General features: G+C 47.0%; 16 protein-coding genes across 16 annotated transcripts; 6 read left to right on the forward strand and 10 right to left on the reverse strand.

Annotated features, from left to right (window-relative positions):
• Window positions 1–91: 91 nt before the first annotated feature.
• On the reverse strand, window positions 92–952 carry Bathy10g00170 (predicted protein; the record flags this gene model as incomplete). The annotated part of the gene is made up of 1 exon (XM_007510782.1): window positions 92–952. One exon carries the CDS (start codon window positions 950–952, stop codon window positions 92–94), a length of 861 nt encoding a protein of 286 aa, XP_007510844.1.
• A 283-nt stretch (window positions 953–1235) lies between these two features.
• Window positions 1236–1871, forward strand: Bathy10g00180 (predicted protein; the record flags this gene model as incomplete). The annotated part of the gene is made up of 1 exon (XM_007510695.1): window positions 1236–1871. One exon carries the CDS (start codon window positions 1236–1238, stop codon window positions 1869–1871), a length of 636 nt encoding a protein of 211 aa, XP_007510757.1.
• Window positions 1872–2100: 229 nt separating this feature from the next.
• Window positions 2101–3324, reverse strand: Bathy10g00190 (predicted protein; the record flags this gene model as incomplete). Its single annotated transcript, XM_007510506.1, has 1 exon — window positions 2101–3324. The coding sequence occupies one exon, from the start codon at window positions 3322–3324 to the stop codon at window positions 2101–2103; it is 1224 nt and encodes a 407-aa protein (XP_007510568.1).
• Window positions 3325–3513: 189 nt separating this feature from the next.
• Window positions 3514–4080, forward strand: Bathy10g00200 (predicted protein; the record flags this gene model as incomplete). The annotated part of the gene is made up of 1 exon (XM_007510521.1): window positions 3514–4080. The coding sequence occupies one exon, from the start codon at window positions 3514–3516 to the stop codon at window positions 4078–4080; it is 567 nt and encodes a 188-aa protein (XP_007510583.1).
• A 229-nt stretch (window positions 4081–4309) lies between these two features.
• Bathy10g00210 lies at window positions 4310–5448 on the reverse strand (the record flags this gene model as incomplete). The annotated part of the gene is made up of 2 exons (XM_007510445.1): window positions 4310–4982; window positions 5438–5448. The coding sequence occupies 2 exons, from the start codon at window positions 5446–5448 to the stop codon at window positions 4310–4312; spliced, it is 684 nt and encodes a 227-aa protein (XP_007510507.1).
• A 375-nt stretch (window positions 5449–5823) lies between these two features.
• On the forward strand, window positions 5824–6954 carry Bathy10g00220 (predicted protein; the record flags this gene model as incomplete). Its single annotated transcript, XM_007510767.1, has 1 exon — window positions 5824–6954. One exon carries the CDS (start codon window positions 5824–5826, stop codon window positions 6952–6954), a length of 1131 nt encoding a protein of 376 aa, XP_007510829.1.
• A 52-nt stretch (window positions 6955–7006) lies between these two features.
• On the reverse strand, window positions 7007–9067 carry Bathy10g00230 (predicted protein; the record flags this gene model as incomplete). Its single annotated transcript, XM_007510538.1, has 1 exon — window positions 7007–9067. The coding sequence occupies one exon, from the start codon at window positions 9065–9067 to the stop codon at window positions 7007–7009; it is 2061 nt and encodes a 686-aa protein (XP_007510600.1).
• A 319-nt stretch (window positions 9068–9386) lies between these two features.
• Bathy10g00240 (predicted protein) lies at window positions 9387–10208 on the reverse strand (the record flags this gene model as incomplete). Its single annotated transcript, XM_007510537.1, has 1 exon — window positions 9387–10208. The coding sequence occupies one exon, from the start codon at window positions 10206–10208 to the stop codon at window positions 9387–9389; it is 822 nt and encodes a 273-aa protein (XP_007510599.1).
• Window positions 10209–10917: 709 nt separating this feature from the next.
• Window positions 10918–13182, forward strand: Bathy10g00250 (ribonuclease II; the record flags this gene model as incomplete). Its single annotated transcript, XM_007510674.1, has 1 exon — window positions 10918–13182. The coding sequence occupies one exon, from the start codon at window positions 10918–10920 to the stop codon at window positions 13180–13182; it is 2265 nt and encodes a 754-aa protein (XP_007510736.1).
• A 217-nt stretch (window positions 13183–13399) lies between these two features.
• On the reverse strand, window positions 13400–14298 carry Bathy10g00260 (predicted protein; the record flags this gene model as incomplete). The annotated part of the gene is made up of 2 exons (XM_007510597.1): window positions 13400–13741; window positions 14203–14298. The coding sequence occupies 2 exons, from the start codon at window positions 14296–14298 to the stop codon at window positions 13400–13402; spliced, it is 438 nt and encodes a 145-aa protein (XP_007510659.1).
• Window positions 14299–14590: 292 nt separating this feature from the next.
• Window positions 14591–15037, forward strand: Bathy10g00270 (unknown protein; the record flags this gene model as incomplete). Its single annotated transcript, XM_007510503.1, has 1 exon — window positions 14591–15037. The coding sequence occupies one exon, from the start codon at window positions 14591–14593 to the stop codon at window positions 15035–15037; it is 447 nt and encodes a 148-aa protein (XP_007510565.1).
• Window positions 15038–15271: 234 nt separating this feature from the next.
• Window positions 15272–17844, reverse strand: Bathy10g00280 (predicted protein; the record flags this gene model as incomplete). The annotated part of the gene is made up of 3 exons (XM_007510739.1): window positions 15272–16982; window positions 17328–17455; window positions 17668–17844. The coding sequence occupies 3 exons, from the start codon at window positions 17842–17844 to the stop codon at window positions 15272–15274; spliced, it is 2016 nt and encodes a 671-aa protein (XP_007510801.1).
• Window positions 17845–17949: 105 nt separating this feature from the next.
• Bathy10g00290 (unknown protein) lies at window positions 17950–18624 on the reverse strand (the record flags this gene model as incomplete). Its single annotated transcript, XM_007510647.1, has 1 exon — window positions 17950–18624. One exon carries the CDS (start codon window positions 18622–18624, stop codon window positions 17950–17952), a length of 675 nt encoding a protein of 224 aa, XP_007510709.1.
• A 425-nt stretch (window positions 18625–19049) lies between these two features.
• Window positions 19050–20108, forward strand: Bathy10g00300 (molybdenum cofactor synthesis domain protein; the record flags this gene model as incomplete). The annotated part of the gene is made up of 1 exon (XM_007510406.1): window positions 19050–20108. The coding sequence occupies one exon, from the start codon at window positions 19050–19052 to the stop codon at window positions 20106–20108; it is 1059 nt and encodes a 352-aa protein (XP_007510468.1).
• A 167-nt stretch (window positions 20109–20275) lies between these two features.
• On the reverse strand, window positions 20276–21244 carry Bathy10g00310 (predicted protein; the record flags this gene model as incomplete). Its single annotated transcript, XM_007510802.1, has 2 exons — window positions 20276–21001; window positions 21170–21244. The coding sequence occupies 2 exons, from the start codon at window positions 21242–21244 to the stop codon at window positions 20276–20278; spliced, it is 801 nt and encodes a 266-aa protein (XP_007510864.1).
• A 168-nt stretch (window positions 21245–21412) lies between these two features.
• Bathy10g00320 (predicted protein) lies at window positions 21413–26641 on the reverse strand (the record flags this gene model as incomplete). Its single annotated transcript, XM_007510663.1, has 1 exon — window positions 21413–26641. One exon carries the CDS (start codon window positions 26639–26641, stop codon window positions 21413–21415), a length of 5229 nt encoding a protein of 1742 aa, XP_007510725.1.
• Window positions 26642–26768: the final 127 nt, after the last annotated feature.

Consider the following 26768-nt stretch of genomic DNA (forward strand, 5'->3'; position numbering starts at 1 on the left):
TTAAATTAAGTTGTTATCATCAACGCAAAAGTTGGTTCATCTCTCTTACATCTCGCTACAATTTTTTTATAAAACTAATAATATATTAATATTAAAACTCTTCTTGCGCAACCGATTCCGCAGTGCTGGCGTTGGCGGCGGCTTGAATTTTCAGTTCGAGCTTTCGATCTCGTCCAGCTTGGATCAACGCTTTCGTGTCCCCGGGTTTCAACTCACCTCTTTGCATAGCTTTCACCATTTCAGTCGCTTCTCCTCTCCGCAACAATCCCTTCACGTTTCTTTCGCCGGTACCAAAACACACCGGACAGACTCTCACGCCTCTGCCGTAACACTGCGGACACTCGGTAAACTCGTACGTGTCTTGCACGCGTTTTCTGTTCAAAGCTTTCCATTTACCGGTTCCGCCACACATATCGCACGGAACGATACCAGTGCCACCACACTCGATGCACTCGGTATCTTCCAACGCAAACGCCGCGTTATTGTTGATATTTTCTTCCGCCGCGCTCGCAAAAATCAAAGCACCAAACGCAGCGGCTGTTCTCGAAAGAAACGTGCGTCTCGATTTCGGTTTCGTCGTCGTCGCTGCTTCGTTTCTTCTTGTTTGTGTGTACTCCCCTCCTTCTCTTTTGCTGTTGTTGATGTTGATGTTGTTCTCGTTGTCATCTGTGATCGCGTTCTTTGCCGAAGCGATCGTTAAACAGTGGTATTTGCCTCGTCTCAAAGTCCAAAATGATTTCGACGACGACGACGACGACGATGATGATGATGATGAAGATGATGATGCGACTTTTTTTGCGGTCAACGCCGCCGCGCTTTGACTCGACGCAGATGAAGAGTGTTGCGTTCGTTGCATTGAGACTCTTCCTGTGCCTCGACAACACTTGCACGCGTGTTGGTGCGCGCGAGAAGAAGAAGTACTCCCCGTCGTAGTACACGTGAACGAAGACATATCTGTTTTCTCTTTTTTTTGTGTGCTGATTGTTGTTTGTGTGTGGTTGTCTTATAGATCTCTCTCGACACCGAAATGGGCGGAAGACTGGAAGAGGAAAAAAAATTCAAAAAGAAAAGTTGGCACTCACATCCCTCTCAACAAAAATTTACTTGAAGCGCGCAGGCAGAGAACACACACACACACACACACACACACACACACACACACACGCAAAGAAGCAAAGAAGAAGAAGAAGAATTTAAGAAGTTAAAGAAGAAGAAGACAAAAAGAAGAAGGAAAAATGGCGAAAGGAAAATCCGTGGCCGATAAGAGAGCCATAATTCTCGGAATCTTTCACGAGAAGAAAGAGCCATTCCTCTTGAAAGAAATCGAGAAGTTAGCGTCAAAGAAAGGCGTGGTTTTGCAGAGTGTTCAGGAGATTTTGAAAACTTTGACGGACGACGATTTAGTGAAAACGGATAAAATCGGCACCACGAATTGGTTCTGGTCCTTTCCGAGCGAACACGCGACCAAGTTAGAACAGAAGAAGAATCAGTGCGACGCGGAATTGAAAGCGTTGGAAAAACAGCTGAAAAAAATCGAGGAAGATATTGAAAACGAAAAGACGACGAATAAAGAGAACGACGCATCGTCGTCGGCTCAGGACAGAAAGAACGCGGAGATGGCATTGCAAGCGGCGAAGGATGAAAACGCAAAGCTTTTGAAAGAGCTCGCGAAGCTTGAAGAGAGCAATCCAGAGTTGCAAGAACAAGTCGCTAAAGGCGTGGATGCTATGCGCGGCGCGGCTGATCGATGGACGGATAACCTCTTCCTCGTGAAATCATGGGTGGACAAGAAGATGGGAGATAAAGAACAAACCAAAGCTTTCTTTAAACAACAAGGCGTTGATTTGAACACGTTGGACTACGTTCAATAATTATCAGAAAAACGAACAGGAGGAGAAGAAACGCGCGAAAAGAGAGAAACACAAAAACACAGCTTACATAGAAAACTTAGAAGAAGAAGAAGAAAAATCTGTAACAACACTACCACGACGAGAAATACACACGATTACTAAGATACACCATTACTTACTGCTATGAATATGCTACAAGTGTACGAGCTATTAACTACGCAAGCTATTACTTATGGACTAATATTCTTCTTTAAGCCGCACCTTCTAAAACGAGAACATCTTTCGCGGACAACGGTTGCGATTTCGGAATTGGCGGTCGTTCGTTCACCACCTTTTGTATTTCTTTCGTCGCCTCATCCGCCGCAGTTGCTTTCGTTTTCTTCCTCAAAATGAAAGTCGTGTAGTATCCAGCGGCTTCCCACTCTTGCTCTGTTAACGCGGCGTTTAAAGATTTGTTCAAAGGCTTCACAGCGGTGGCGTAGAGAAGCGACTGACCGTCTGCGTTTCTGGGCACCAACGATTTTCCATCCGCCGGGCTACCGCCCGGCGGTTGCATCAAATGAAGCCACAACTCGTGCACGGATCGATACTTTCCCTCTTTGGGCAGATTTAGCATTTCGTGCACGTACTGGTGGAAGTTTGTCCACCTCATGATTTCCAAGTCGTACTCCTTCGCCAACTCGGCAAAAGTAACGAAAGGAACCAACGACTCTTTACAATCAGTCACAGCGTCTTCGAGCGTAAACGAATACTCGATGCCAAAACCGGGCGGTAAAAACTCTTTCTTACAATGCTTCTCGTCAAAATTGACTTCAATGACATCGTTACCGAATAATAAACCGTCCGTTTGCCTTAAATTTCGCACTAGAACGTTCGAATCGACCGTCGTTCCTACAAAGTGCCCGCCCGGGCGCAACGCTTTGCTTATGTTCTCGAACGCTTTGCGCGCACGCTTTTCCGTCGAGAACGAGTAGTGGATGGCAAACTGACATGAAACAACGTCAAAGAGACCGTTCACTTTTTCTCCTAAAACGTCTTCCAAGTCGTGGACGAATGCGTCGCCGGCGATAAACGTCGCTGGAAACGTGTAGTCGCCTTTGTTGTATCTCTGGATGGCATCTCGTCGAACGGATTCTAAGGCAATATCAATCCCACAATAATACCCAATCTCAGCCTTCTTAAACTTGCCCAAATCTCCACCCTTTCCGCAGGCTAAATCCATCACTCGGTCGTCCTTCTTTGTCACCGTTTGTATCAGAGTTGATTTCACAAAGTTGTTCAAACACCTCAAGTTATAAATCGGGGACTGTCTTCTCTGTTCTAAATTTTGGTTTTGTCTTTGGGAGTAGTGTTTCGCCACGAGCGTGGCCTCGTTGACATCGTAATGGTTCTTTCCTCCTCCTCCCTGTCCTCCTTTCTCTAGCTCTGCTGGATTTGCATCGTCGTCGGCGACGACGTTTCTCGTTCGTTTCATGATGTGTCGTCGTTTAAACAGAAAGAGAGAGGTGTTAAGGCATATCAGAACAAGTACTCGTAAACCGCTCGTTGTTGACAGAGTGAGTTGTGAGGAAAACAAATCATTGAAAATTTCTTTACAAAAAAAGTTCCTCCTCCATCACGGGCGTCCTCCTCCTCTCTTTAAGGTGGAGTACAAAAAACGATGATGTCTTCATTTACTATCTTTGCACGTGTTCTGGTGTTGATGTTACTCTCTGTTACTCTCTCTCAAGGCGCGAAATTACCCTCGAAAAGAGTCGGGGACAAAGCTACGTGCGTGGCCTGCAACGCAACCTTAACGGAAATCGGGAAGGATATCAGAGACAAGTCTAAGTTTATCGGTCCGGAAGAAGTAGTCATTGAAAGCATGTCGAACGTCTGCTCAGAGGTGAAACGGTTCATCACGTATAATTACCCACCGCCGGAGATGCAAAACGCGTGCAGAGAGATCGTAGGCACGTACGAGGAGAAAATAGAACGGTTGATGTATAAATACGCCAAGACTGTAGAAAAGAATAAAAAAAAGAAAGGCGAGGATAGCGAGGATAGTGGCGGAGAGAACGAAGCGCAAGAGGAAGCGATGATGGATGATATATTCATGAAAGTGTGTAAACGAGAGGCGTGCAAAGGGATAGATTTAGAGACGTACATGCAAATTGAAAAGTCGGAATCTGGTATGAGAACAAGCGGGATCGAAGCAACCGGTCAGTTTGCGGACCAAGACGAGTTATAATGTATTGTAGTTTGTGTTCCCTAGCATGTGCTCTGTAGCAAAATTTTTTTACAACACGCACGCGTTCATTTACTCACCAAATCTCTCTCTCTCTCACTCTTTTCTCCACTCTCTTTACATTTTCTCCTCTCTCTCTCCCTCTCTCTCTCTAACTATATTGATTTATAAAACATGACGATGTGATTTCTCTCTTACAAATTCACGCAAGCGTTTCTCACGATAAAAAAACTTAGTTGAAGATGTTCACGGCACCCGGGTTCGCGATGTGCGAGGTCAAGTTGGTCAACGGAGACACACCAGTCGTCGCGCCTTGGACGAAGCAGCCGGCAATGGCGACCATCGCCAAACGACCGTTTTTGATTTCCTTCAACTTCAACGTGTCCAAATCCTTCTTCGCGTAGCCGAGCTTGTCAAACAAGCCACCCGGGTAACCAACGTCCGTGTTCGTGTCGTTCGCGTTGTAGCCAAACAACGGATCCTTGTTCATGGACCCCGGGTCCTTCATGTCTTGCCAGCGTCTGACTTCAGCCCAGTTCATCATCGCCATTTGGATGAAGAACAACGGACCAGCCGGCGCCCAGTATTCAAACTTACCAGCCTCAATCCAGGACGGAGTATCCCACGGGGCCAAATCCGGGCCAACCATGCCGGCAACACCAAGCATCGCCCATCTGGCGTGTTGGAGTTCGGCTTGGACCATCCACTTCTTCATTTCCGGGTCAACGGACAAGCCCAACGGGTCGAAGCCAAAGTCGCCCGGCAAGGAGCCGTCCAAGTGCGCCGGCGCGTCGACTCCAGGCCACCACACGTCTCTTTGCGCCTTGACGACGAAAGAAGCGCGCGCGGATTGGCGAGACACCGAGCGAGATTTCAACGCGGAGGTGTTCACGCGCGAGGTGATTCTGTTTTTATGCGCGGAGAGAGAAAGAGAATATATATGTTAAGTCTTTGTTTTTTAAAGAAAGAAAGAAACCGAAAAAAACGACCCCCCCAACCATGCCAACCCAAAAAAAAGATCACACAGGACTCTCTTTTTCTGGTGGATTTTGAACCGACGACGATGAAAAAGAAGAATTCCTCTCCTCCTCTCTCTTGCGAAGATGATTTTTGATACGTTCTCTTTTCAGAGGAAGATCACGGCGTGATCATCCAACGCACGACGCGCGTCCTCTTCCTCCTCCTCCTCGTCTTCGTCGTCTTCGTCACTCTTTACTTTTAATCGAGCGCAGAAAAGAAAAGCGCGCGAGAAAAAAAAATCAATAAACGATCATCCAGAAAGGGGAGAAAAAGGGAGAAAAAGAGCCCTTCTTCTCTTTCTTTTCCTCCTCTCTTTCTTCTCTCACGTTTCTCTCTGTACGAGCAATCCATTCTCAAGAAGAAGGGAAGAAAAAGAATGATAGAGTTCTCTCTTTCAGCAAGAACAAGAGATGAACGACGACGAAAACACTCACCTCGCGGAAGAAGAAACAATAGCGGACATCTTCGATATAAGAGTAGTTGCTTTTGATGCGTGTATTTATAACGCAGACGTGAGGAGCGCGCCGATGGAAATCTCTTCTTCTCTTCAAAAAGCAAAGCCGTATCTTACGAACGCAGATTTGGAGTTGCTACCCTAAACACTTCGCTGCTCGAAAAATACACGAGAGAGGAAAGCAAAAAAAACAAAGAAGTCAACCCACACACTTCCTACACTTACTTATTTAAAAATAAAGAGACAAACGAAAACGACGACGAAGGAGAATCATGTCTGCCACCACCGTGGGCGTTCTCGAGACGACGACGACGACGATTGATGCGCCGGCGGCGCGTGGTGATGCCACTGCCGTAATCTCGATCAACGCGTCGGAGAGTATCTTGCAAGAAGCGATATTAGAGGAAGAGGAAGAAAACGAAGAAGACCAAGAAGACCAAGAGGAACTCTGGAGAGTCGCTCGACAACGAAACGCAGAGAAACTCCTGAAAGCTTCGTTCGAGAATAAACTCAACGAAATCGACGAGATTCTCACCTCGGAAGAAAGCATCATCAATGTTGCCGCGAATACCGCGGAAGGAGTTTGTGCGTTGCACGCTTGTACTTCCTCGAAGACGGTCAACTTCCTCCTCAAAAGGGGCGCCGACGTACGAGTTCGTAAACGCAATAATGACCAACCTTTACACGTGCAGTGCTACGCAAAAAACCTTAAAGCCATTCAATATCTTCTCGAAGCTGGCGCGGATGTGAACTCACGCGGCGATTGTGGGAATTCACCGCTCCATTTAGCAGTTTCTGCGGCATTAATATTTCCTCCGCAGACAACGACGATAGACAACGAGAACAGATTCCAAACTGACGAGAGCAATATGGGAAGAACTGAAGAGGAAGAGGTTGAGGAGGACGAGGAAGAGGAAGAAGAAAATGATGCAAATGACGAAGACGTAGAAAATAGCGACGACGCGCGTGCCCGAATTGTTATGGAGCTCATATCAAGAGGCGCAGACGTGCACGCCAAAAACGATAACGCGCAAACGCCTTTGCTTCTTCTTTCAAACACACGAGAGAACGCGAGCGTCGCAGAATTACTCTTCAAAGTTCAAAATCGCGGACAAAGCGCTCGAGAAGAGATTAGGGAAGAATTGGCGCGTTTGAAACTGCACGAGGCTATAGCTTTACGGGGAGAAAATTTGCACACGGCGAGGATGAAAAGAGAAGCGAGGAAAAACAAAGCTCTCGCGGTGAAAAGAGCGCACGAGAGGGAGGTTCACGAGCTGAAAATAAAGCTTGATTTGATGGAGCGAAAAGAACGCGAGCGCATAGAGGAAGAGCAAGAAAAAGAGCGCTTGCGACTAGAGGCGAAGAAGGCGAAAGCCAAAGCCAAGAAGGCTTCGAAAAAATAAAGCTGCGCTATGATGACTTCTCGAATACCTGTATCTCGTGAGAAAAAATACTCTAAGTCCTAAGAGAAAATCCATGCTCGATTCCTCGTGGTTTCATCAACTTTCGATCGGCAATATCCTCGAGTCTATCCGAGCCTAAAATTCGTTTTTCGCTTTGCACAGGTTTGCCCGTTCGCGCGAAGGTTCCACCATTACACCCGTGCTTCGTACACTTCAGAGGCATTATCTGGTTTAGCGTAGTAATGTGCGTGGCACATGATGAACAGGTAAACCATCGAGCCGTAGCCTTCTTCTTTTCGATCGGGTGCTTAGCCCCTTCGTCCCCACATGATTGCTTGGGATAGAAAGAAGTCCATTTGTTGCACTGTTTGCAATAATACGCGTCGACGTCTTGTTCGCGAACGTCTTCTAAGAAGGTTCTGATTTGGTCCATCTTTTCTAAGTCATCCATCTTATTAAAAACTGTATCGGTCGCCTCGTCCGCTGCTTCCTTTGCATGTAGCGAAGGACGCGATATATCTTCCTTCGTGACGATGTTCTTGAAAGCGTCTGAGAAGGATGACGTGGAAACCTTCTTCCTGGAATCGTTCCTAACCGTGTTATTATTTTTGTTATTGGTATTGGTTGCACGTCCCGTGCTAAAAGTGCTCCCGAGTCGAACGAGTTCGGCTTTTGCACGCGCCAACTCGTCTCTCGTTTCTTTCAATTCTCGAACCAAGCGACTATTTTCACCTTCTAATCGACTCACATATGCAGCACTTTCTAAATTTGTGCTACCACTTTTGCTCGTCGTCATGTTCTCCTTACCAAATCCTACTCCTTTTCCAGCGAAGAGGTCAACGTTAAGCAACCTATTTTTAAACGACTGCACTTTTGTATTGTTCGGATCCGAAGCTTTGAGCTCTTGGTTTCCTAATAAAGCTTTCGCTCGCTTTTGTGCCTCGGCAACTTTGGCTACGCGCGCATCCAACGCCGCATCACGCGGCGCTTCTTCAACGAGCAACTCTTCATCGTCTGAATCATCGTCGTCGTCGTCTTTGTCCTCGTTTTTGCTCATTTTCTTTTGAATTTTGTGAACGCTCGTGTTGTCATTTTTCCCTATCGTAAGTGAGGCGGCGTTGCGTTGAGAGACCCCCATTGTGCCCATCTGTTGTTGCTTTTGTGCGAGTTTAGAAAGAATCTGATTGCCCGCTCTCTGGTTGTGCATGCTATTGAGTGTCGACGTCGTGTTCATGTTGTCGGATGGTTTCGCGACGTTGCCGATACCTCCGCCTGGATTTACGAAGTGACTCGACCGAGAAGCATTACTTCTCGCCGCAAACTGCCCTCCTAACTGATTGATTGCCGAATTATTTTTGCTGTACGGATTGTACGTCTGCGACGAGGTAATTATTTTCCCATTGGCTCCGGCTAATTTACCTCGCCCCGAGGCTAAAGCGACACGTTCTGTTTGCAGCGCTCTCAACGCGCCGCCGGCGTGAAATTCACAGAATTCGCACTTGCTCAGATTTACGGCTTTTGTGCACGGTAACCCATCCTTCGCACGCGTTCCTTTACAATATGCAAAATCCGGAGACTTTCCTATCTTAATCATCTGCGACGGGTCTTCTATTGATACCGAGAATTTTTTCGTCTTTGGACAGAGATACGGCTTGCAGTCTAGAAGTGCGTACAACATTCCCGCTTTCGCTTCTTTCCAGTGCGCTTGGTGCGCCTCGCCGAAAAGTTTCACCGATAATTCCGACTTGTCCAAATTACCAAACGATATCGTGGAGAAGTGCTTCCCGTTCGCCGTGGTGAATGGCCGAGACTTTTCTAAACTCACTGCGACGGTGCCCCACTTTTTGGTTTCTAAATTTGCGTCTCCGCGCGAAGACGAAAAGATAGACGAACTTCCCGCAAAAACGTTCGACAAGGATGAAATCACATCGTTTGTAACGTTTTCGAGCTTTATAAATCTCCGTTCGCTGAATTTATCGTCCATGGACGCGCCCGAGACGACTCTATTTTCTACTTTTAAATTCGAAAATCTCTCGAGAGTTTGGAGTTTCTGCGCTTTTCGTTGAAGCTCTTCCATCGGCTTCCTTTTCTTGGTATTGTTGTTCATACTCATTGGCCCTTGTTTGTATATCTCGCTACACACACACACACACACACACGGAGAGAGAGAGAGAGATGCTTCTACAACGAACGACAGAAGAGATATATCGGCGTTTGAGTTTGAGTTTCTTTGGGAAAGAGAGTGTGAAGAAGAATGATGCAATTTGTTTGTTCAAAGGAGAGAGAGATTTTTGAATTTTTCGTAAAACGCTGAAATGCAAGCTTCCCACAGTCAGGTGTCAAACGACGTGAGAGTTGAAGATCCGTTTTTAACGTATATTTTACATTTCTATTATTATAACAACAACAACGACAACGAAAAATTATACTTACTATACCACCCAGGCCGTTTCGTCTCCTCCACTTCCAAACGTTTCTGCGTGACTGACCATGGAGTCGGAAAACATTGCGTTATCGAACCCGCGAGAAAACGAGCCGGGCAACTGTCGTCGGCGCATGGTCGCATCCCATGCCGCTTTCCACGCGTTTACACCTCCGTCCACTAATACAAGAGACGAAAATCCATTCGAAGAGAGTATCTCGAACGCCCTTTCCGCTCTCACGCCTCCTATACTATCCATAATCATAATCTTCGCGTCCTTCGTCGCTCCTGCTTTCGCCGTCACGCTCGATAGGAACGCCTCGGCGTTTACTTTTTCTTGCTTATATACCTTCTTCCCTGCGTCCGCATCGTACACTCTTTTCGCGTTTATTAACGGTACTTCGATAACGTTTGGTTTCCCGGAGCATCTTCCCTCGAAATCAATCTCATCGAGCGCTCGACAGTCCAAGATTATATAGTTATTCTCGAACAAAACTCTCGCTTCTTCTGTCGTAGCTTTTGTTGTTGAACTCGTCGATTGCTGAAACTTATCCAACGCCTTTTCCGCGAAAATAGGACAGTCAAATAATCCAGTCGACGACGATGCCACCACAATCGTCGATGTTACCCATGATGATGATGATGATGATGATGATCTTCTTCTTCTTCTGCTGCTGCTTGGTATGTTGTTAGATTTTGGACGAGTCACGGCAAAAGTTTGATGATGATTACTCTGATTTCTGAGTTTTAGAGTACTCGCGGCGATGATGGTACCGTTTTTACTGCGACTCACGATGCGCGTCTGATGGCCGAATATAAATTGACTCTGCATTAGCATTCTCGTTTGTGTGTGTGTGTGTGTGTTTGGTCGTGCGCGTGTTCTCTGACGACGTTCGTTATGTCTCAATAATCTTTCTTTACTTTCGAAAAAATGCACAGTCAGCTTTAATTACGTGATCACACAACCCAACCACAAAACAACCGCAACATTTTCATCCAAACTTCTTCATTTTTTTCTGCAGCACGCTGTGTGTATGCTTCGCAAATTGACTTTTGCAGCACGAAGCACGATGAGCACGCTCCTCGCTTCGACCACATCGACGACGATAACAACAACAACAACAACAACAACAACAACACACATCAGAGGAAGATGGAAGCGAAGCAACGTCAGCAGTAAAAGTAGTGGTCGATATTATTCGCGCTGCGCATCATCGTCGTCTACAAAAAATCTCTTCGTCGTCTTTTCCAATGTACGAAGACATCAGCAACGTCGTCGTCGTCATCACCAATCGGCCGCCGCTCGTTGTTTTTCTTCTTCTTCTTGCGTCCACTCAAACGACGACGAAAAAGACGACGCGTTCGCGCGACGACGAAATGACCTCTTATTTTCCAGACCATCGACTTCATCATCATCAAATCTCAGAGGCTGTCGCTCTTCTTTTTTGTTGAGAGCGAAGAAGTCAAAGTCTTCGTCCGCCGGCGGCGGTGCAAACGACGCGACGAACGAACAACAACAACAGCAACAAAAATCTTCAACGATGGTAGAACCAGAGACGGGGCGTTCGATACTATACGATAGAGACGGTGAAATCCACGTCGGCGTTTTAGAGAAGCGATTGGGTAAATCTGGATGGTCCATCCTCGTCGCCGACTCTTCGTCGGCGTCTCCGACGAATAACAACATATCGGAGAAGCACATCAAGTTTGTTATGACGAAGAAACGCTCTTTAGACGATTTGCGGATTATTATTGAACGCGCAAAATTGCTTCTCACCGATGGGAGCTTGAAGCTAACTTGGGAAATATGCAAAGAAGAGGAAGAAGAAGGCAATAACAAAGGTGCGACGTATACGATTGAAGATTTACAAGAGATGCTTGTACCAGATGTCGAAGACGAAGAGGAAGCCAAGACGACTTTGATGTTAGTCTTATCAGAAAGCACGAACGTGTACTTTAAACATCAGCAACAAAAAAGTAGAAAAAGTAGCAGTAGTAGTGCGAGTGATATCATCTACACGACGAGGAGCGAAGACGATGCGAACGCTTTACAGAAGAAACTCGATGCGGAACTTCTCGCGAAGAAGTTGGAAGACGAGTTTGTTTCGGAGATTCAAAACGCCATGCTCGCGAAAGACGATGACAGAACGACGATGAAAAAAGCGAAATCCCTGGAGGTTTTCAATGATAACAACGGTACTCGACATCAACGCTTAGAGAGTTTACAGGCGTATGCTTCCGGTGATGAGTGTTACACACCCGGGCAAAAAGCATCGGCGGAGGATTTGTTGGCAAAACTCAACGTGCAAAAAACTTCTCAGAAAGCAGCCGAGGTGTTGGTGAAACTTGGCATTTGGCGAGAACACGAGAACTTGGCGCTTCGAAGGAACCTCATACCGGTTGAATTTGACGAAAATCTTGTACAGCTGGCGCAAACTATTCAGTGCGAACCTTCGGACGTGGATCTCGATGCGTCCTCGAGAGTCGATTTAAGTCGGCTAGAAGTATTCGCGGTGGACAACGAGTCTACATACGAAATAGATGACGGCATATCGATCGAGAAAATCGAAGGCGACGATGAATTTGTCCGAGTATATATTCACGTGGCCGATCCTACGAGGTTTATTGTTTTCGATTCGCCGCTCGATATAGAGGCGCGGAAGAGAGGAACGACCTTATATTTACCCACGGAATCGATTCCTATGTTTCCCAAGTCGCTAAGTGGAGGTAAACTGAGTTTACGCGTTGCCAATGATGAGACGACGACAAGAAACGACAACGAAGGTGTTGCATTAACGGTACAAGCGGATATATCGCGTCTCAATGGATCCATTAGATCGTACGACATTTATCCGAGCACCATATCTGGAGTAACTCGCATGACGTATGAAGATGTCGACGCTCACCTTAAAGATGAAGGAAGAGCAAAAAATGATCTTCATCTGCTCAACGAGTGTGCGGTCGCGCGATATCATAAGCGCGAGAATGAGGGTGCGATCAATATTCTTTTACCCGAGCTCGACGTTTTCGTTTCAAGCGCCGACGCGAGAGGTGGTGACGTGAGTTCGGAAATCTTTCTCAAGCGTCGAGATAACTCTGCGTCTAATATTTTAGTCTCTGAGATGATGATTTTAGCCGGAGAGATTGCTGGAACTTTTGGCGTTGAGAACAGTCTCGCGTTGCCATTTCGCGGTCAGGGCGAACCTCGTTTGCTGGATGAAGAAACCTGGGATACAATTCCAGACGGCGTGTGTGCGGAAATGGCCATGCGTTCGTGTATGACGGCGAGTTCGCAAGGCATTACCCCGAGACCTCACCACTCGCTCGGATTGAGCGCGTATGTTCAGTTCACGTCGCCTATTCGTCGATATGCTGATTTATTGGCACACTACCAAATCAAATCGTACTTGCGAAGTGGAAGGCACTCGTCTGAAATCTCGAACGAGAAGTTAGAGTTGGTTTTAAGTGAGGCTGGAGCAAACGCCTCGGTGGGAATCAAAACGCAGCGAGAAATATCCAAGTATTGGGTCACCGAATACTTCTCTCGTCAAATGGGATCCGCAGATAACATCTACGAAGCAACAGTGGTGAAATCCATGCGTTCTGATGCATTTGCGTTGGCTTTGTTGGAGGATACTGGATTTGAAACGCCGTTCAAGTTACTTCGTGAGAACGATTTTAAGCTCGGTACGACGGTCAAGATCAAGGTAGACTCGGCAAATCCCATCGAGCAACAGCTCTTTTTTTCGCAAGTTTACGAAGGTACTGACGACGATGACAACGATGAGCAAAATGATAGTCAATAATTAGAACACAACGAACGATGAAGTTTGACAAATAAAGCGCGCGCTGTAATTTTTAGTTTACTGTATTATTTTGATTTTTGTTTAATATTAATAAAGCAACTTCAAAGCGACTAGAAGGAGAGAAGAAAAATGAAAAGACTCATCATCATCATCATCATCATCACTCGCGCGTCCCCTTTCATCACAAACAACTAAAGTACTAAAAGAATTAATAGATTTAGTTGACGATGATCTTGCCTTGCATGCCCGCGCCTTGGTGCGGTTCGCAGTAGTAGCCGTAGGTACCGGCAACGTCAAACTTGTTCGTGACCTTCTCCCCCGGGCCGTTCAAGTAGTCCTCGTGGGAGATCTTGTCGGCATCGACGCCAGCCGGGACGTTGTCTTCGTCGAAGACGACGTTGTGCGGGAACGCCTTGTTGTTGACGAATTCAACAGTTTCGCCCTTGGAGACCGTGATGGACGGCGGGTAGAAACCGAGTTCACCGTTGTCGCCACCCAACTTGATGGTAGCGGCAAACGCCGGGTTGACCATGAGGACAGTCGCACCAACGACGGCAGCCTGTTGTGTCGCGTTGAAATGAAGATAGAAAGAATCGGTCAGTCGTTATTCCATGACGGCAACATTTGATTTCATCCTTGTTTGAGGAGAAAAATTTTCCTCCTTGCAAGCGCAAAAACATCCAATTTTGGTTCATCCAAAAAAAATCTTTCCTCTCCTTTCCAGTCGATCGCGTCCAAAATTGTAAAATTTTCGCACCCAACCGCGCGAGCCAAAACCCAATACTAAACGAATTCAACGAGACGCGGAACGAGTCGATTCGTTCGAATGATACGATCGTGGCCGCGTTTTACTTTTTTTTGAGGAAATATAAATCTCGCATCGCCCTCGTGCGAGCGAGGGCCGATTGAATTTCTTATTTCCCTAACGATATATCGACGTAAGAGGAGGAAAACTGACGAGGCTCAAATTACCCCCCAAATTTAGGCGCAGAAAAAGAACAAATCGATATGCATATTTACCTTCTTCATGTCTTGGACGAAGGACGCCTTGGTCGTCTTGTTGACTTTGTTGACTTGGACAGTCTTCGTGGCAAAAGTTTGTTGGACAGCGAACATTTTTATTAGATTTATATGTGTTGAATAGTGCCGAATACGAGAGAGAGCACGCGATGAGAGCAGGAAGAAATGTCTCTTTTCCAAGCGCTACACTGACTCACTAAACATGTCGTAAAACACGAAAACTCAATCGCGAAAGTTTGACAAATCTCGTGTAAACGGAACAGGCGCGAAAAGCGCGAAAAGCGTGCTGAGATTGCGCGAGCCGATACATAAATACGCACGCATACACACGGGAAGAGAAGAAGTGTGGTAGAATCTATTACGTCGACGTCGTCATCGATTTAAAAAGATGGACTCGGTCATACAAAAAGAACGAAGGACGGCGGAAAAGCCAAAAATCTTATTGACGAGTGAGAGTAGTAATGGCGGCAGTGGTTTAGAGTCGCAACCGATAGAAGGAAAAGGGAGTAGTTTTATGATGCTTCATAACGCGAGCAGCGGCAAAAAGAGTAAACCAATCAACGAAGGGTTTGCTATTTGGGAGAAGCAAAGGAACGCGTGGAGGAATTTGAACAACAACAACAAGAGTACAGGAGAAGGAGAGACGAACAAAAAACTGTCCTCGGCGTTTTCCATCACGAAAAGGAAACGAGGCCAACGCTCGGCGATACCACACGATGCGACGTACGAGGACCTTCTCCTCATCCCGTTCGTGAAATTCCCGAAACCAATTAAGCTCGGGGAAATGATAGATTTTTTAGTCGAGACGTGGTCGGAAGAAAACAACTTTTGGTAGTTTAGAGAGAGCCACCACCATACAATATCGAGAGCGCGCCGCGCACGCGTAGAAGCTATGAAGAGAGAACAAATAGAAGAATAGGGACACAAACAATAATGTATTTAGAGTTTTGTAAGTAGTTTAGTTAAGTCTCTCTCTCATACATTCACATATTAAATTACAACAACTTCTCAAAAGAAAGTTGTAGGAGGGGAATTGTTCCACTTCCGAATACAACAAAAGCACGCGCTCTTAAACAGAAGGCGTTACCAACTTAGGCGAGCCTCTGCTTCGAGTCGTTCTCGCCGGCGTCTTCTCCTCGACGTTGTTGGTGTCGTCCGTGAATAAAGGCACTGGTGCCTTCCTTCTCGTGTTCATAGCGCTGTTCGTCTTTGAAAAGGAAAAACGACCCGCGGCTCCTCTCGTTTTCGAAGACGCTTTGGTGTTATTCCCGACGCTATTACTCTTGTTGTTGGCGTTCACGTCGTTGTTCTCTTTCTTGCATTGTCTAGAGTTGGTGGCAGTAGCACCTTTATCGTCATTCACGCGTTGAAACATCGGAGACAAGCCAGTTTCCGAGTGCAACAACGTTCGCAAAGGTGAAGCGAGGTTCCCGTGTCCGTAGTTCACGAAAGACATGTCGTCCATGAAGACGTCGTCGGCGAGCATGCGTTGCGCGGCTCGAGCAGCTTCGCGAGCTGGTGAATTCAATATGAAACTAGTATCACTGTCTCTAACAGACCCAACGATAGACTTTTTCAAGCCCTCGACTTTCTTTTTCGCCTCGTTGGTGTTTGTGAGTATTTTACCCTCGTCTTCTCTAACTGCGGTTGTTGTAGTCGTTGTTGTTATCGTTGTCTTCGTCGCCGTCGCGGCGCCGCCGTTTTGCGAAGGATTCGCGCCATCGGTCGTGTTCTTACATCCTTCGCACTTGCAGTAGTCTTGGCATCGCACATTTGCTTGGAAGCATTCGCAGTACTTTTTCAAGCACGCTGATTTCTTGCAATGGCAGCCTTTGGCGTGCTTTGCGTCCACGCTATCGTCGTCGACAATCTTATTCGCAAACGCGTTTGGATTTCTAGATTCAATCTGGTATCTCGTTTGTCGAACAACCTCGAGATCACCCTCCGTGTTACTGCAGCTTTGGCAAGAGCAATCGCGGCAAAACACCCCGGCCGCAAAGCAATCGCAGTACAACTTCAAGCACTTCGACTTTTTACAGTTGCACTTCTTGGACGCGCCGTCGAAGTCGATGCCTTCGTCGAGTTTACTCTGGTCCAATTTGTCCGCAAAGGTCAATTTTGTGTTCGACCCAGGAGTTTGTAAATCGCGGGTATTCTTCACTTTACTACCACCATCGCTTTTTGATTTTCCGACTGGTGGAGTAATGTGCTCATCGTTGCTACTGGTGAGGCTATCGCGTCTACTGGACTTCTTTGTCGAAGCCATAGGCGTGGCCCCTGCTTTTCTATTTTCCGTCCCGACCGGGTGGTCTCTCGGTGAATCCGCCGCTTTGCCTCGAATCGTTTTCGAGAACCCACTGTTCCATTCGAGTGAGGCACCCGTCGTCGACTGACGTTTTGAGGATCCAGTTGGCGGCGAAACAGACGCGTTGTTGTTTTTGCCTCCATTCTTCTTGGCACTCTTCTTTTGGTCCCCTCCGCTCTTCTTGGCGGTTGTTTTATCACCCTTACCTCCGCTATTATTATGCTTATTATTATTGACCTTATTATTGAACTTATTATCTAACTGCAAGAGCTCATCCTCGAGCGTAATCGCGCCCATGGTTCCTCCAATACCACCAACAAAGTCGTCCTGGTCGTCCGCGTCTTCGTGTTGGTGCTTTTCGTGGGCAAACGGAACCATCAAACTGTCCGGGATGGGACCCATATCGTTCGCCAAGGAGGAAACCGTGTTGTTGTGATTGTGGTTGCCGTTATCCTCGGATCGTTTTCTCGGCGGACTGAATATAATAATGAGAGAACAAGTCGTGAGTATTTTTGAAACACGAAAAAAATGCAACATGTGCACACAACATCCATCCAAAAAAAAGCAAAACTTCTTCGTGTTGAGATATTTTTAGTTCAATCTGAGTGAGTGCGTGGAGCTTCCTTTTCCTCCTTCGACGTTTGCGTTTGTTCCTTGCCGAGAGAAGGAAAGGAAAAAACGCATATACGCGCAATCAAAACGCCCTGGATATGGTTCGCGCGAAATTCACGTTTACAAACAAAAGGAAAACATGGGATGATCAAACCGTAAGGAATGCACTCCCAGAAAACGAAAGCACAGAGCGCGCTTTTGAACGTACCTTTTAAACGCCGAAGGCGAGGAAAAACAGATGGGCACGACGGTGTTGTTTCCTCCCAAACTCGAAGCGCCAAATCGTATGGGCGATAAGTTGGAAACGAAATTCATAAACGGAGAGTTTATGATGCTCTGTAGTGTGTTGAATAAAGAATAAGAGTAAGTACACATCCGAGAAGTTTTTTTGCGCTTTTCGGTCTCGCACGCGCGAGACTTGCGCGTTATTCCGAGCGAAATCAATCGTCGTTTTCTCTTCGACACTTTAGAGGAACAAAAAGATGAGAAAAAATCGGTTTCGGGGAAAATCTTTTTTAATCCAATCGCGTCGCGAACGAGACACGTACCGGGTCGATGTCGCCGTTTCCGTTCTTTTTCGGACGCTCTGGAGTCTTCATGATGTCGTCCATGTTCGAAATCCCCATTTTATACGTCGCGTGTGACGTCAAAATAGTGAAGAAGGAGGGTGTCATTTTTCTGCTCACGTGTACTTCGAAAAATACAGTTACAAAAGAAACTTCCATGTTTTGGCGGGCTTTTTTTTTCGAGAGTCGAGAGGAGGGGGAGAGACGAAGAGAACAGAATCGAAGCTACCGGTATTTTTATTTAAAAATCTAATACTACTAAACCTACCGTCTCTTACGAAACGTTCTCTTGGACGAGGACGATGGAGGCGCTGCGCTCGAACCAACGGTAAACGCGGGCGCTGTAGGATTCGGTGCCGGAGGGAAGGGAAACGCAGTCGTCGTCGTCGTCGTCGTCGTCGTTGGTGGTTGCGAAGCCGCTGGTTTTTCACTCACCAGAGGCGTTGTCGTTGGAGCTGGTAACGTCGCAGCAGCCGAAGCAGCTTTCTTCCGTGCCGCTTCCGCTTCTTCCGCCGCTTTTTTCGCCGCTTCGGCCAGTCTCGCCGCTTCCGCTTTTTTCGCCGCCTCCGTTCTTTCCTTCTCTTCTTTGGCTTTTTGCTGCGCTTCGACTTCCTTTACGTCCTCGGGATGCGGTTCTAACTCCGAATCGAGAAGCAAGCGCATGACTTCTTTTTGCGATTTGATGGATGCTTTTCCTATTGTCGTTCGCCTTGGTCTTATTGCTATTCTTCTTCTTCTTCTTGCCGTCGTCGTCGTCGTCGTTCTCGCGAGCTTTATTCTCGACGATGACGTTTTGGTGTGCTTTTGTTGTTGATGTTGTTGTTGTTGCTCTTCCAAAATGCCGCGCTTTCGAAACTGTAACGTTTTCGACGAACCTCCTTCTTCTTCTTCTTCTCCTCCTCCTCCTTTGGTGGAAACGTAATCACAATCGACGTTCATTTTCCTCCGTCGCGTAAAAGTCGTCGTCGTCGTCTGAATCGTCTCGTTTTCTTCTTCTTCTTCTTCTTCGGAACTTCTTCCGCCTCGTTTTCGTTTGTTCGTCGTCGCAATCATTTCTTCGTCGTCAATATTCTCGAAAACCGACGACGCTCTTCCTCCTAGCTTTCTTCCTCTTCTTCGAATAACGGTATTACTCAAGATTTCTCGCGGTGAGAGCGGTGTTCTCCTCTTCATAGTCGTTTACGTCGTCGTTTTACTGTTGTTCTTTCTCTATGTGAATGAAGTTTTGAACGAAAAAGTTTTTTTGTCTGCAGTCTTCTTTTTAATAAAACTCCTTTTTGCAACAAAAACACACAACAACTTTTTTTTTTCTTCACTCATCAATTCGCATCATCATCATACTACGCTCAAAATAGAGTATGACGATGTCTAATAAAACTTCTTCTTTGTCTTCTTTCAATTCTTCTTCGTTAAAACAAACAGAAGCCGAGGCGTTCGCGTTTCGGAAACTTCTGGAGCACATGAAGTGGAGAAACGAAACCATTCAAAACATAGAGATGATGAACTTGACTGGTTTCTGTCGAAACTGTTTAGCCAAGTGGTTGTTGTTGGGGAAGAAAAATGTACGACTGAAAAGCACGTACGAGCTGTGTCAAGAGGAAGTGTACGGGATGACGCAAAAGGAATGGAAAGAGAAGTGGCAGTCGAAAGCGACGGAGGAGATGTTGGAGAAATTTAAGAGCGGGCAAGAGATGCACGCGAAACACCCGAAAGATTTGATGACGACGACGACGACGACAACGACTTTGGAAGCAGCAACATTACCGTTGACACAACCACGGTATTATTCAGGAGGTAACAATAACACCAACAACAGAATGCTCTCAGACGTGTGCTGCGAAGATATCGAAGAAGATGCGGTATGTATCAACAGAGGAGGAGGAGGAGTAGATGGCACGAATAGTGGTGATGGTAACAGTGACATATCTTTCGGTATCATAACTGTATCAGACCGAGCGTTCAACGGCGTTTACGAAGACATCTCCGGTAACGTCGTCATGAGAGAAACCATCGAGACGTATTTTACTACTGATGATGTTAGCAAAAGTAGCACACATATCATTAAAGGATACAAGCTCGTCCCGGACGAGGAAGAGGAGATTGCAAAAGCGATCGTATACATGTCGGACGAACTGAAATGCGACGTGATTTTGACCACCGGAGGAACCGGTTTAGCGAAAAGAGACGTCACGCCCGAGGCGACGAAGAGCGTACTCACGAGAGAAGTGAAGGGCATAGCAGAATCGCTCAGAGCACACGCGCGGCGATACGAAAAACACGCCGCATTATCGCGGGCAGTTGCTGGGTTGCGAAATAACCAGAGTTTAATCGTAAACTTACCCGGTCGGCCGAATGCGGTGTCGTCGAGTTTAGGGGTGTTACTTCCGATGTTGCGGCACGCCGTTCGGCAACTTAAATCTTAAGAAGGATTTTTCTTACGTGAAATATATTCACAATAGCGTAGTAATTACAGTATATTATAACAGAATGTTCAATCAAAGCTAATTTTAATACGTAGAAACTCATAGCGAATAAGGGACGAGCAAGTATGAAACATGCGGCGCCCGCCTCTCTCTATTCGAAAATAAAATTATTGCTCTTGTGATCTGATCAACTCAAACACAGCGAACTCAATCAAAACCATCGCCGCGACTAAACCGGCTCTTTGTCTTGGGTGCGAACCGGGTGCAAACCTCAACACAAAGTGCGAGCGATCCGTTAGCCCAGCGCAAGAGCAACCCGGCCACTTGGAAACCATCACGCCGAGATGTTCTTTCGTTGACGGATCTCGAATGTCAATGTTTAAGTTCGCGTTAAAGCAACTCGGCGCGCAAGCGTTGCACTTCCCGTTATCAGCCTTCAACGCGTTATACGACACGTGATAAATCAATCGACCTTTATCGTCGGTCGCGTCAAAGTTACGCCCGCAACACGTCGGCGTTCTTTCAATCGCCTTGGCGTACGTGTTTCCGTTCGCGTCTAACAACTCCGCCTCTTGCGGTTGACAGATGCACATATATGGAATGCCCATGGTACACCTAAACGGTCGAATGATGGAAAAGAACCTTCTTCCTTCCCCATCGACGAATGGCATGGTGAAGGATCTGTAGCCAGGGCAGATAATTCTCGTCAAACAGTTCGATTCTTCCTTCGCCTTAAATAAAGGTTCTAAGTTTCCTTTGGTGAATTCCTTCATCCACGCGTCCGGGATTGGATCTGGCATCTCTTGACCGATTGGGATCACGCGATACTGATTTTTCGTGTTAATACCAGTCACGGCTTCGAGTAACTCGATTTTTTGATTCATGTACAGACCCTGTGTTGATTGATTGATTGATTGATTGATTGATTCATCATCATCGTAAGGAAGGAAATTTGGATGAGTTCGTTCCAATATTGTCGACTGGCAAGATCTTCACAATTGGGAAAAGAAGAAGAAGAAAGAGAAGAAAATCAGGAAAGAAAGAACAGAAACACGACGCACAGAAATGCCTTCCAAGAACTCTAAACCGGTCACATCCTTCTTGTTCGGAGGCACTGGCGCGGATGGCGGGACCATTTCAGTCATGGTGAGGGAGGTTTTTTAAATTGTAAACCCCGCGACTTAAATTTGGAAAATATCTTTTCTGAATTCTGTCCTCTGATGATGGCATATTAAATTAATAAGCTGATTCATTTTAAGCAAGCTAAACAAGAAAGTAGTAAGGGACATCAAAAGAGTACATTATTAATCTAAGTTGCCTGCGGCGTCTAAGTTCCCATCACCAGCACCTTGACGACCACCCTCGGCTTCGTTTTCTTCCTCGTCGTCGTCGTTCTCGTCGTCGTCTAAGCCACCACCCGTGGTGAGCGTTTCTAAACCAGTCGTCGCGCCGCCGTCCTCCCCTGTTTCGGTCGCCGTGTTCGTAGTTTCCGCCGGGCCACCACCACCACTTTCTTCCACTTTCGGCTTCATCTTGAACGAAAACTTCATCTTCATCTTTGGTTGCGTTTGCGTCAAACCGCTACTTTTTTTCTCCTCTTCTCCTTGATCGTCGTCGCCGTCGTCTTCCTGCGGCGAGTACGTGTGGTCCGCTTTCTTCAAGTCGCGCCTGGTGTACGGTCGATCGAGGAGCGTTTGGACAAAATTGACGAGTTTTGTAGCCAATGCCGGTACCCAATCTATGCGCATCTTTACCTCCTGTTCGGATTCATGGTAAGCCTTTGCATTTGATTCAATCAGAGCAATATCCGCGAACCATTCCATGACGGTGCCGTACGCGTTTCCTCGCGCTTTCTTGAGGATCGTGTTCAAATCCACCGGTGTTTCGATATAATTCGTGTAATCTTCTAAAAGTACCGGCGTCCCGAAAACCTGACCGAACTGCCTATTTTTGATGACTATTTCGGTGAGATCACTGAGTTGTATCCATAAAGGCTTGGCTGGTCTCGGTTTATACACTTGCTTTTTCCTCGGTTGACCGCTACCTGGCGTCGAGTGGCTGCGTTGCGCAGCGGCTTTGATTCTCGACGCATTCAAACTGAGTTTCAAGCCTTGGCCAGGAACTGGTTTCATATCCGGCATCTCCTCATCGTCCAACTCGCCATCGAGGAGTAAACCTTGTGCTGCCAGCTTTGAGATTTTCTCCTTTGCGCGTCGTGCCCGTTCCTTTGCGCGTTTTCGAAGTCGCACCCACTCTGCTCTTTCCTCGTCTGCTTTATCTGCAAACGTGACTGGTTTTTTTGGAGCCGCCTTCTTTTCAGGAGGTGCTTCATCAGGCGCATCAGGAGGTTTGTCTCTACCCACAGCCGCGAGCGCTTGCGTAGCCGCTTCCTCAGACGCCTTCTTTCCTTGCGCTCTGACTTGCATCCAAGCTTCTCCGGCGACGTCGGTGATGTCTTCTTCCACCGTCGCTTGTCGACCATCCGGAAACGTATGCGTTGTGATACGTTTCAAACGTAATTTCTTCCCTATTGGGATAATGCCGCGCTCCAGAAGTTTTGCAGGATCTTCTGCACCAATACCAGCGCCGAGTTCGTTGCGCAACTTGTCTAATTCAGCAGCATCTTCCTCTTCAGTTGGTCCTCTCGCTTTCATCGCCAACTCCGCCTCTAATTCTGCCGCCAAAGAGTCCGAGTCTGAATCCGATCGGTTTTCATCGCTCTCGTCGTCGCTATCTTCCGTATCGGAGCACAAAGCGTTTAAACCATCGTCCGTATCACCCCCAGATGATGAATCGTCGTCGTCTCCGTCCGCTCTCTTCTTTCGATCTCTCCTGGCGAGTTTTCTCCATTGCCGTTTGAAAAGAAAATTGGACGTTTCCTTGAGTTCCTCGACTTGTTGCACTTCGGAAAGTTTGATACTTCTCGCAAACCTGGACATGTTCTGATGCGTCGCGTTCCCATCCGCAGTGGCGGCGCCTGACAATTCCCGAATCAAACCGATGCGCTTCCATCGTTCGAGTTTTAAAATGACTTCATCTTCTATACCAAAGTTTCTCAAGATGCGCGCTGCTTGCGGCATGGTAAGTTTTCTTAAATCTGCCGCGGTACCAGTCACTGTTCCTGGTTGTACTTTTGGACGAAGTTCTTCCGGCGGCGGTGGTTTCGTGAGTCTTCGGACGTAATGCCAGAACTTCCCAGTTTCTTTCCGAATCTTTTTTGAGTTGTCGATGTGCAAAACACCTTTCCCAGCCGCGTATGCGAGAAACTCTCGAGTGACCGACCACGGTTGCATCTGAAGCAAAAGTTCGATTCTTTCTAAATCCCTCGCACGTTTTCCTTTCGCGTGTCGCACTAAAATCGTCACGGCGTTCGTTAAGGACTGAAAATCAACTGCCAAAAGTTTTTTCATTCTTTTCACTTGTTCGGGCGTTCGATCTTGCATGAGTTCGGTGATAGCGTGACGCATAGATTCGTACGCGCAAATATCTTCAGGCGTGCACATTTTTTGAATTTCTTTTTCGTGCTCGAATCGGTACTCTGGGTTTAACGCATAATCTTCTTTACTAATCCCTTCTCTCGATCTGACTGGTGCACAAATTCTGAGGCGTAACTTGGATCGAATTTGATCTTCAGTCAAGACATTATTCAAAGTGGCTGCTATGTCCGACACTTTGACGAGTTTCGGAAGATGCGCATCTTCCGGAGTAGTTCGCTTTTGAAGCTCTAAGAAATGTTTCAAAACTGTCGCGTTGACCATGCGTTCTTCAATATCAATACACTCTAACGATCCTGGCATTGGGACTTCAACGTGTGGTTCCATTTGGCCAGCGACGAAGAAATGAGGCACTTGCCGCATGCTCCATTTGCCCGTAGGTCCTCTGGCAAGCAGAAACATTCCAGGTTGAGAGTCGTCGTCCATATCTGGCGTCCTATCAAACAGTGGAGAGCGGTACATGGACGTTTCTAAGACATTTACAGGTATACCAGGAGGTAAACCAGATAGAAAGGGTGACGGCGCGTTTGGTTTTAAATCAAACACTTGCCCGCTTTTTCCCATCAAAGGTCTGGCGCCTTGATCACCCGCGGATTTTCTCAAGTAATACGTCACTTTCTTCGCCGCCATGCCCGGTTTAGCGATGAGCGGGGGATCTGCCTCGGCATAGTTGACGAGCATAATGTGACCATCTTCAATGGAAAGATCGGAGGGTTTCTTAAACGCTCCAGGAGGTGCCAAGGCGCGATCGTCTATCGGGCGCATCGTCGCGATTTCTTCCGAAACCACATGTACTTTAGTCGACTCGATGCATAATATCGGAGCACCAACTTGAGGTTTGACGCCACAGTCTTTCAAGCTCGTGGATTCATCCAGCGGTTCTTGTTTCTCCACTCCCGCTTTAGGAAAGTACAAGGACAAATCACCTTCGAGTTCTGGCCAACGTTTTCGAACGCGTTGAATGATAGATCCCACAGTTTCGGAGGACTTTACTTTCAACGTCGCGACGGCGCTATCGAGCGTCAACGATTTCACGTTAATCTTGAATGTTTCGTCTGCCGAAGGCCCAGCTATGCGAATACCCATAAAACCAATTTTTTTCTTCGTCGCTTGTGGCGGCTGCACTTCTAAAACTGGGGGAGGTCGCGGGTAATCCATTGGATCTCTGTTCAAAGTCGGAGGATTTTGGTACACAAAATCGGAGTGTATGATTCCTTCCAAACGCCCTGGTCGAGTACGCTCGCGCGCGTCGCCTTCCTCGGGAACTTCTGGTGCGTACGCTTCGTCTATACTAATATTCAGAGCTTTCTCAAAGTCAGCTACCGGCGGTAAATCACGCGATTTCCAAACTTTCGCAGTCGCTCTCGCAAACTCAGAACCGTCGAGCTCGCCATCCGCGTACAAGTCGAGATCGGGATCGTTTGGATTTATTCGTAGCTCGCTAAACATCTTCGAAGGATCGCCGATATCGTCCACATGCACTGGATTTCCGTCCCATGAAACTTCGTCCACCCAATCGCCAGAAAGCAACTCCTGGTTCTTCCGTTTCAACATTTCGAGCGCGCCGCATTCTTGAAGCTCTCTCGAAACGCGCTCTTGATAGGTTTGTTCGTGCTTCCTAGCAGCAGCGTCTGCTTTTTCATATTCTTCCGCCGTGAACATTGCGGCCTCTGGCGGTAAATCGCTCTGACCGACTATGCGAACGACGAGTTTATCTAAACCGGCTAATCGATGCGAGCCGCCGCTTTGCGCACGCGCTTCGGCTTGCCCGAGAACTTTGATATCTTCCTTTGAACCTCCAGACGCGAGTGAATTCGGATCTTGCATTGCCGCGTTTGGATTTGAAAATTTGTGCGATTCTTCTTTCATGTTCTTCGTGTTGTTGTTATTCCCGTCGATCTCTGTCCACAGACGTAAGGTTTGAAACGAATTCGCATCAGGCGCTTCGAAGTATTCCAGAGACGCCGTCGATTTTGAATCTTCGTCATCGGGTTGTTCCGTATACTCACCCCAGTTCTTAACGTGAGAGCTTTTCAATGCATGTATTGTCGCGCTATCTAACTTGGGCACAGAAACGACCGACTTGCGATTTTTACTGTCGTTTTCCGCATCCTCCACGTCCTCCTCATTGTTGGAGTCTTTTTCTTTTTCTGCTATTCCTACTACCGCTATTCCTTCCTTTTGTTCTCGTTCCGCTGCACTCGCCTGAAAAGTTGCACTACCCGCAGTTCTTCTTCTCTGCTCCTCATCTGCCGCTCCTCCTTCGTCGTCCCACATGATGTCGTCTTCCCAATCTTTCTGTTCCACGCCGACCAGAAACTTCTCCTTTTCCAACTCCGTGACCTTTATCTTCTTGATCTCATCAATATCTAACGCATCCGCCATCGCCTCTCGCATCGCCTCCTTCTCGCTGGCGTACATCTCAGCTACTCTCGCTGCTAACGACACGTCGTCTCGATCCACTCTCCCGCCCGGTCTCCACTTTCGATCGATATCGTCGTTCAAGTCCTGATCGAGCATCACTTGATTGACTTTTGGTAGAAGCTTCTCGCCTCTGTAATGAAATCCATGTAAATCCTCGTTGTCGGAATCACCCTCCATACTGTTATCTCCCTCTTCCTCTTCCTCTTCTGAGTCGTCCGTTTCTTCCCTGGCGTCGTCGTTTTCTCCTTCCAGCCTTCTCGTTGCTTCTCCCTCTTCGCCTTCCTCCTCTTCTCGTTCTTTCTTCCTCTGTCTTCTTCTCTCTCTCGCGACTTCTCTCTCCTCCTCCAAAGATTTCTGAGGGTGCATCAGTTCGGTAAATCGCAGAATCCTTCCCGGTTTCATCGACGGATGATGATGGACGAAAACATCTCCCACTTTATCGGAAGCGGTTCCCCCGATCGCCGTCGTCGGTTGCACAACTTTTTTCATTTCGACCGTAGGAACAGTAGGTTGCTTGTTCGCAACTGTGTTCGCAGCGTCCTTGTTGTTGTTGTTGGTGGTGGTGATGGGGACATCTTCACCCTCCTCCTCCTCCTCGTCGTAATTATCCTCCATGGCGGCGAGACGTGACTTCTCTCACTCTCTACGGCTGCGTAGGAGTTCTTCTTTTTCTTTTTCTCTTCAAAATCGATTGCAATTTACCTATTACGCTCCAATGGAAAATTCTTCTTCTTCTTCTTCT

The sequence above is a fragment of the Bathycoccus prasinos genome (genome assembly GCF_002220235.1).
Source record: "Bathycoccus prasinos genomic : Chromosome_10".
In the NCBI taxonomy this organism is placed as follows: Eukaryota; Viridiplantae; Chlorophyta; class Mamiellophyceae; order Mamiellales; family Bathycoccaceae; genus Bathycoccus; species Bathycoccus prasinos.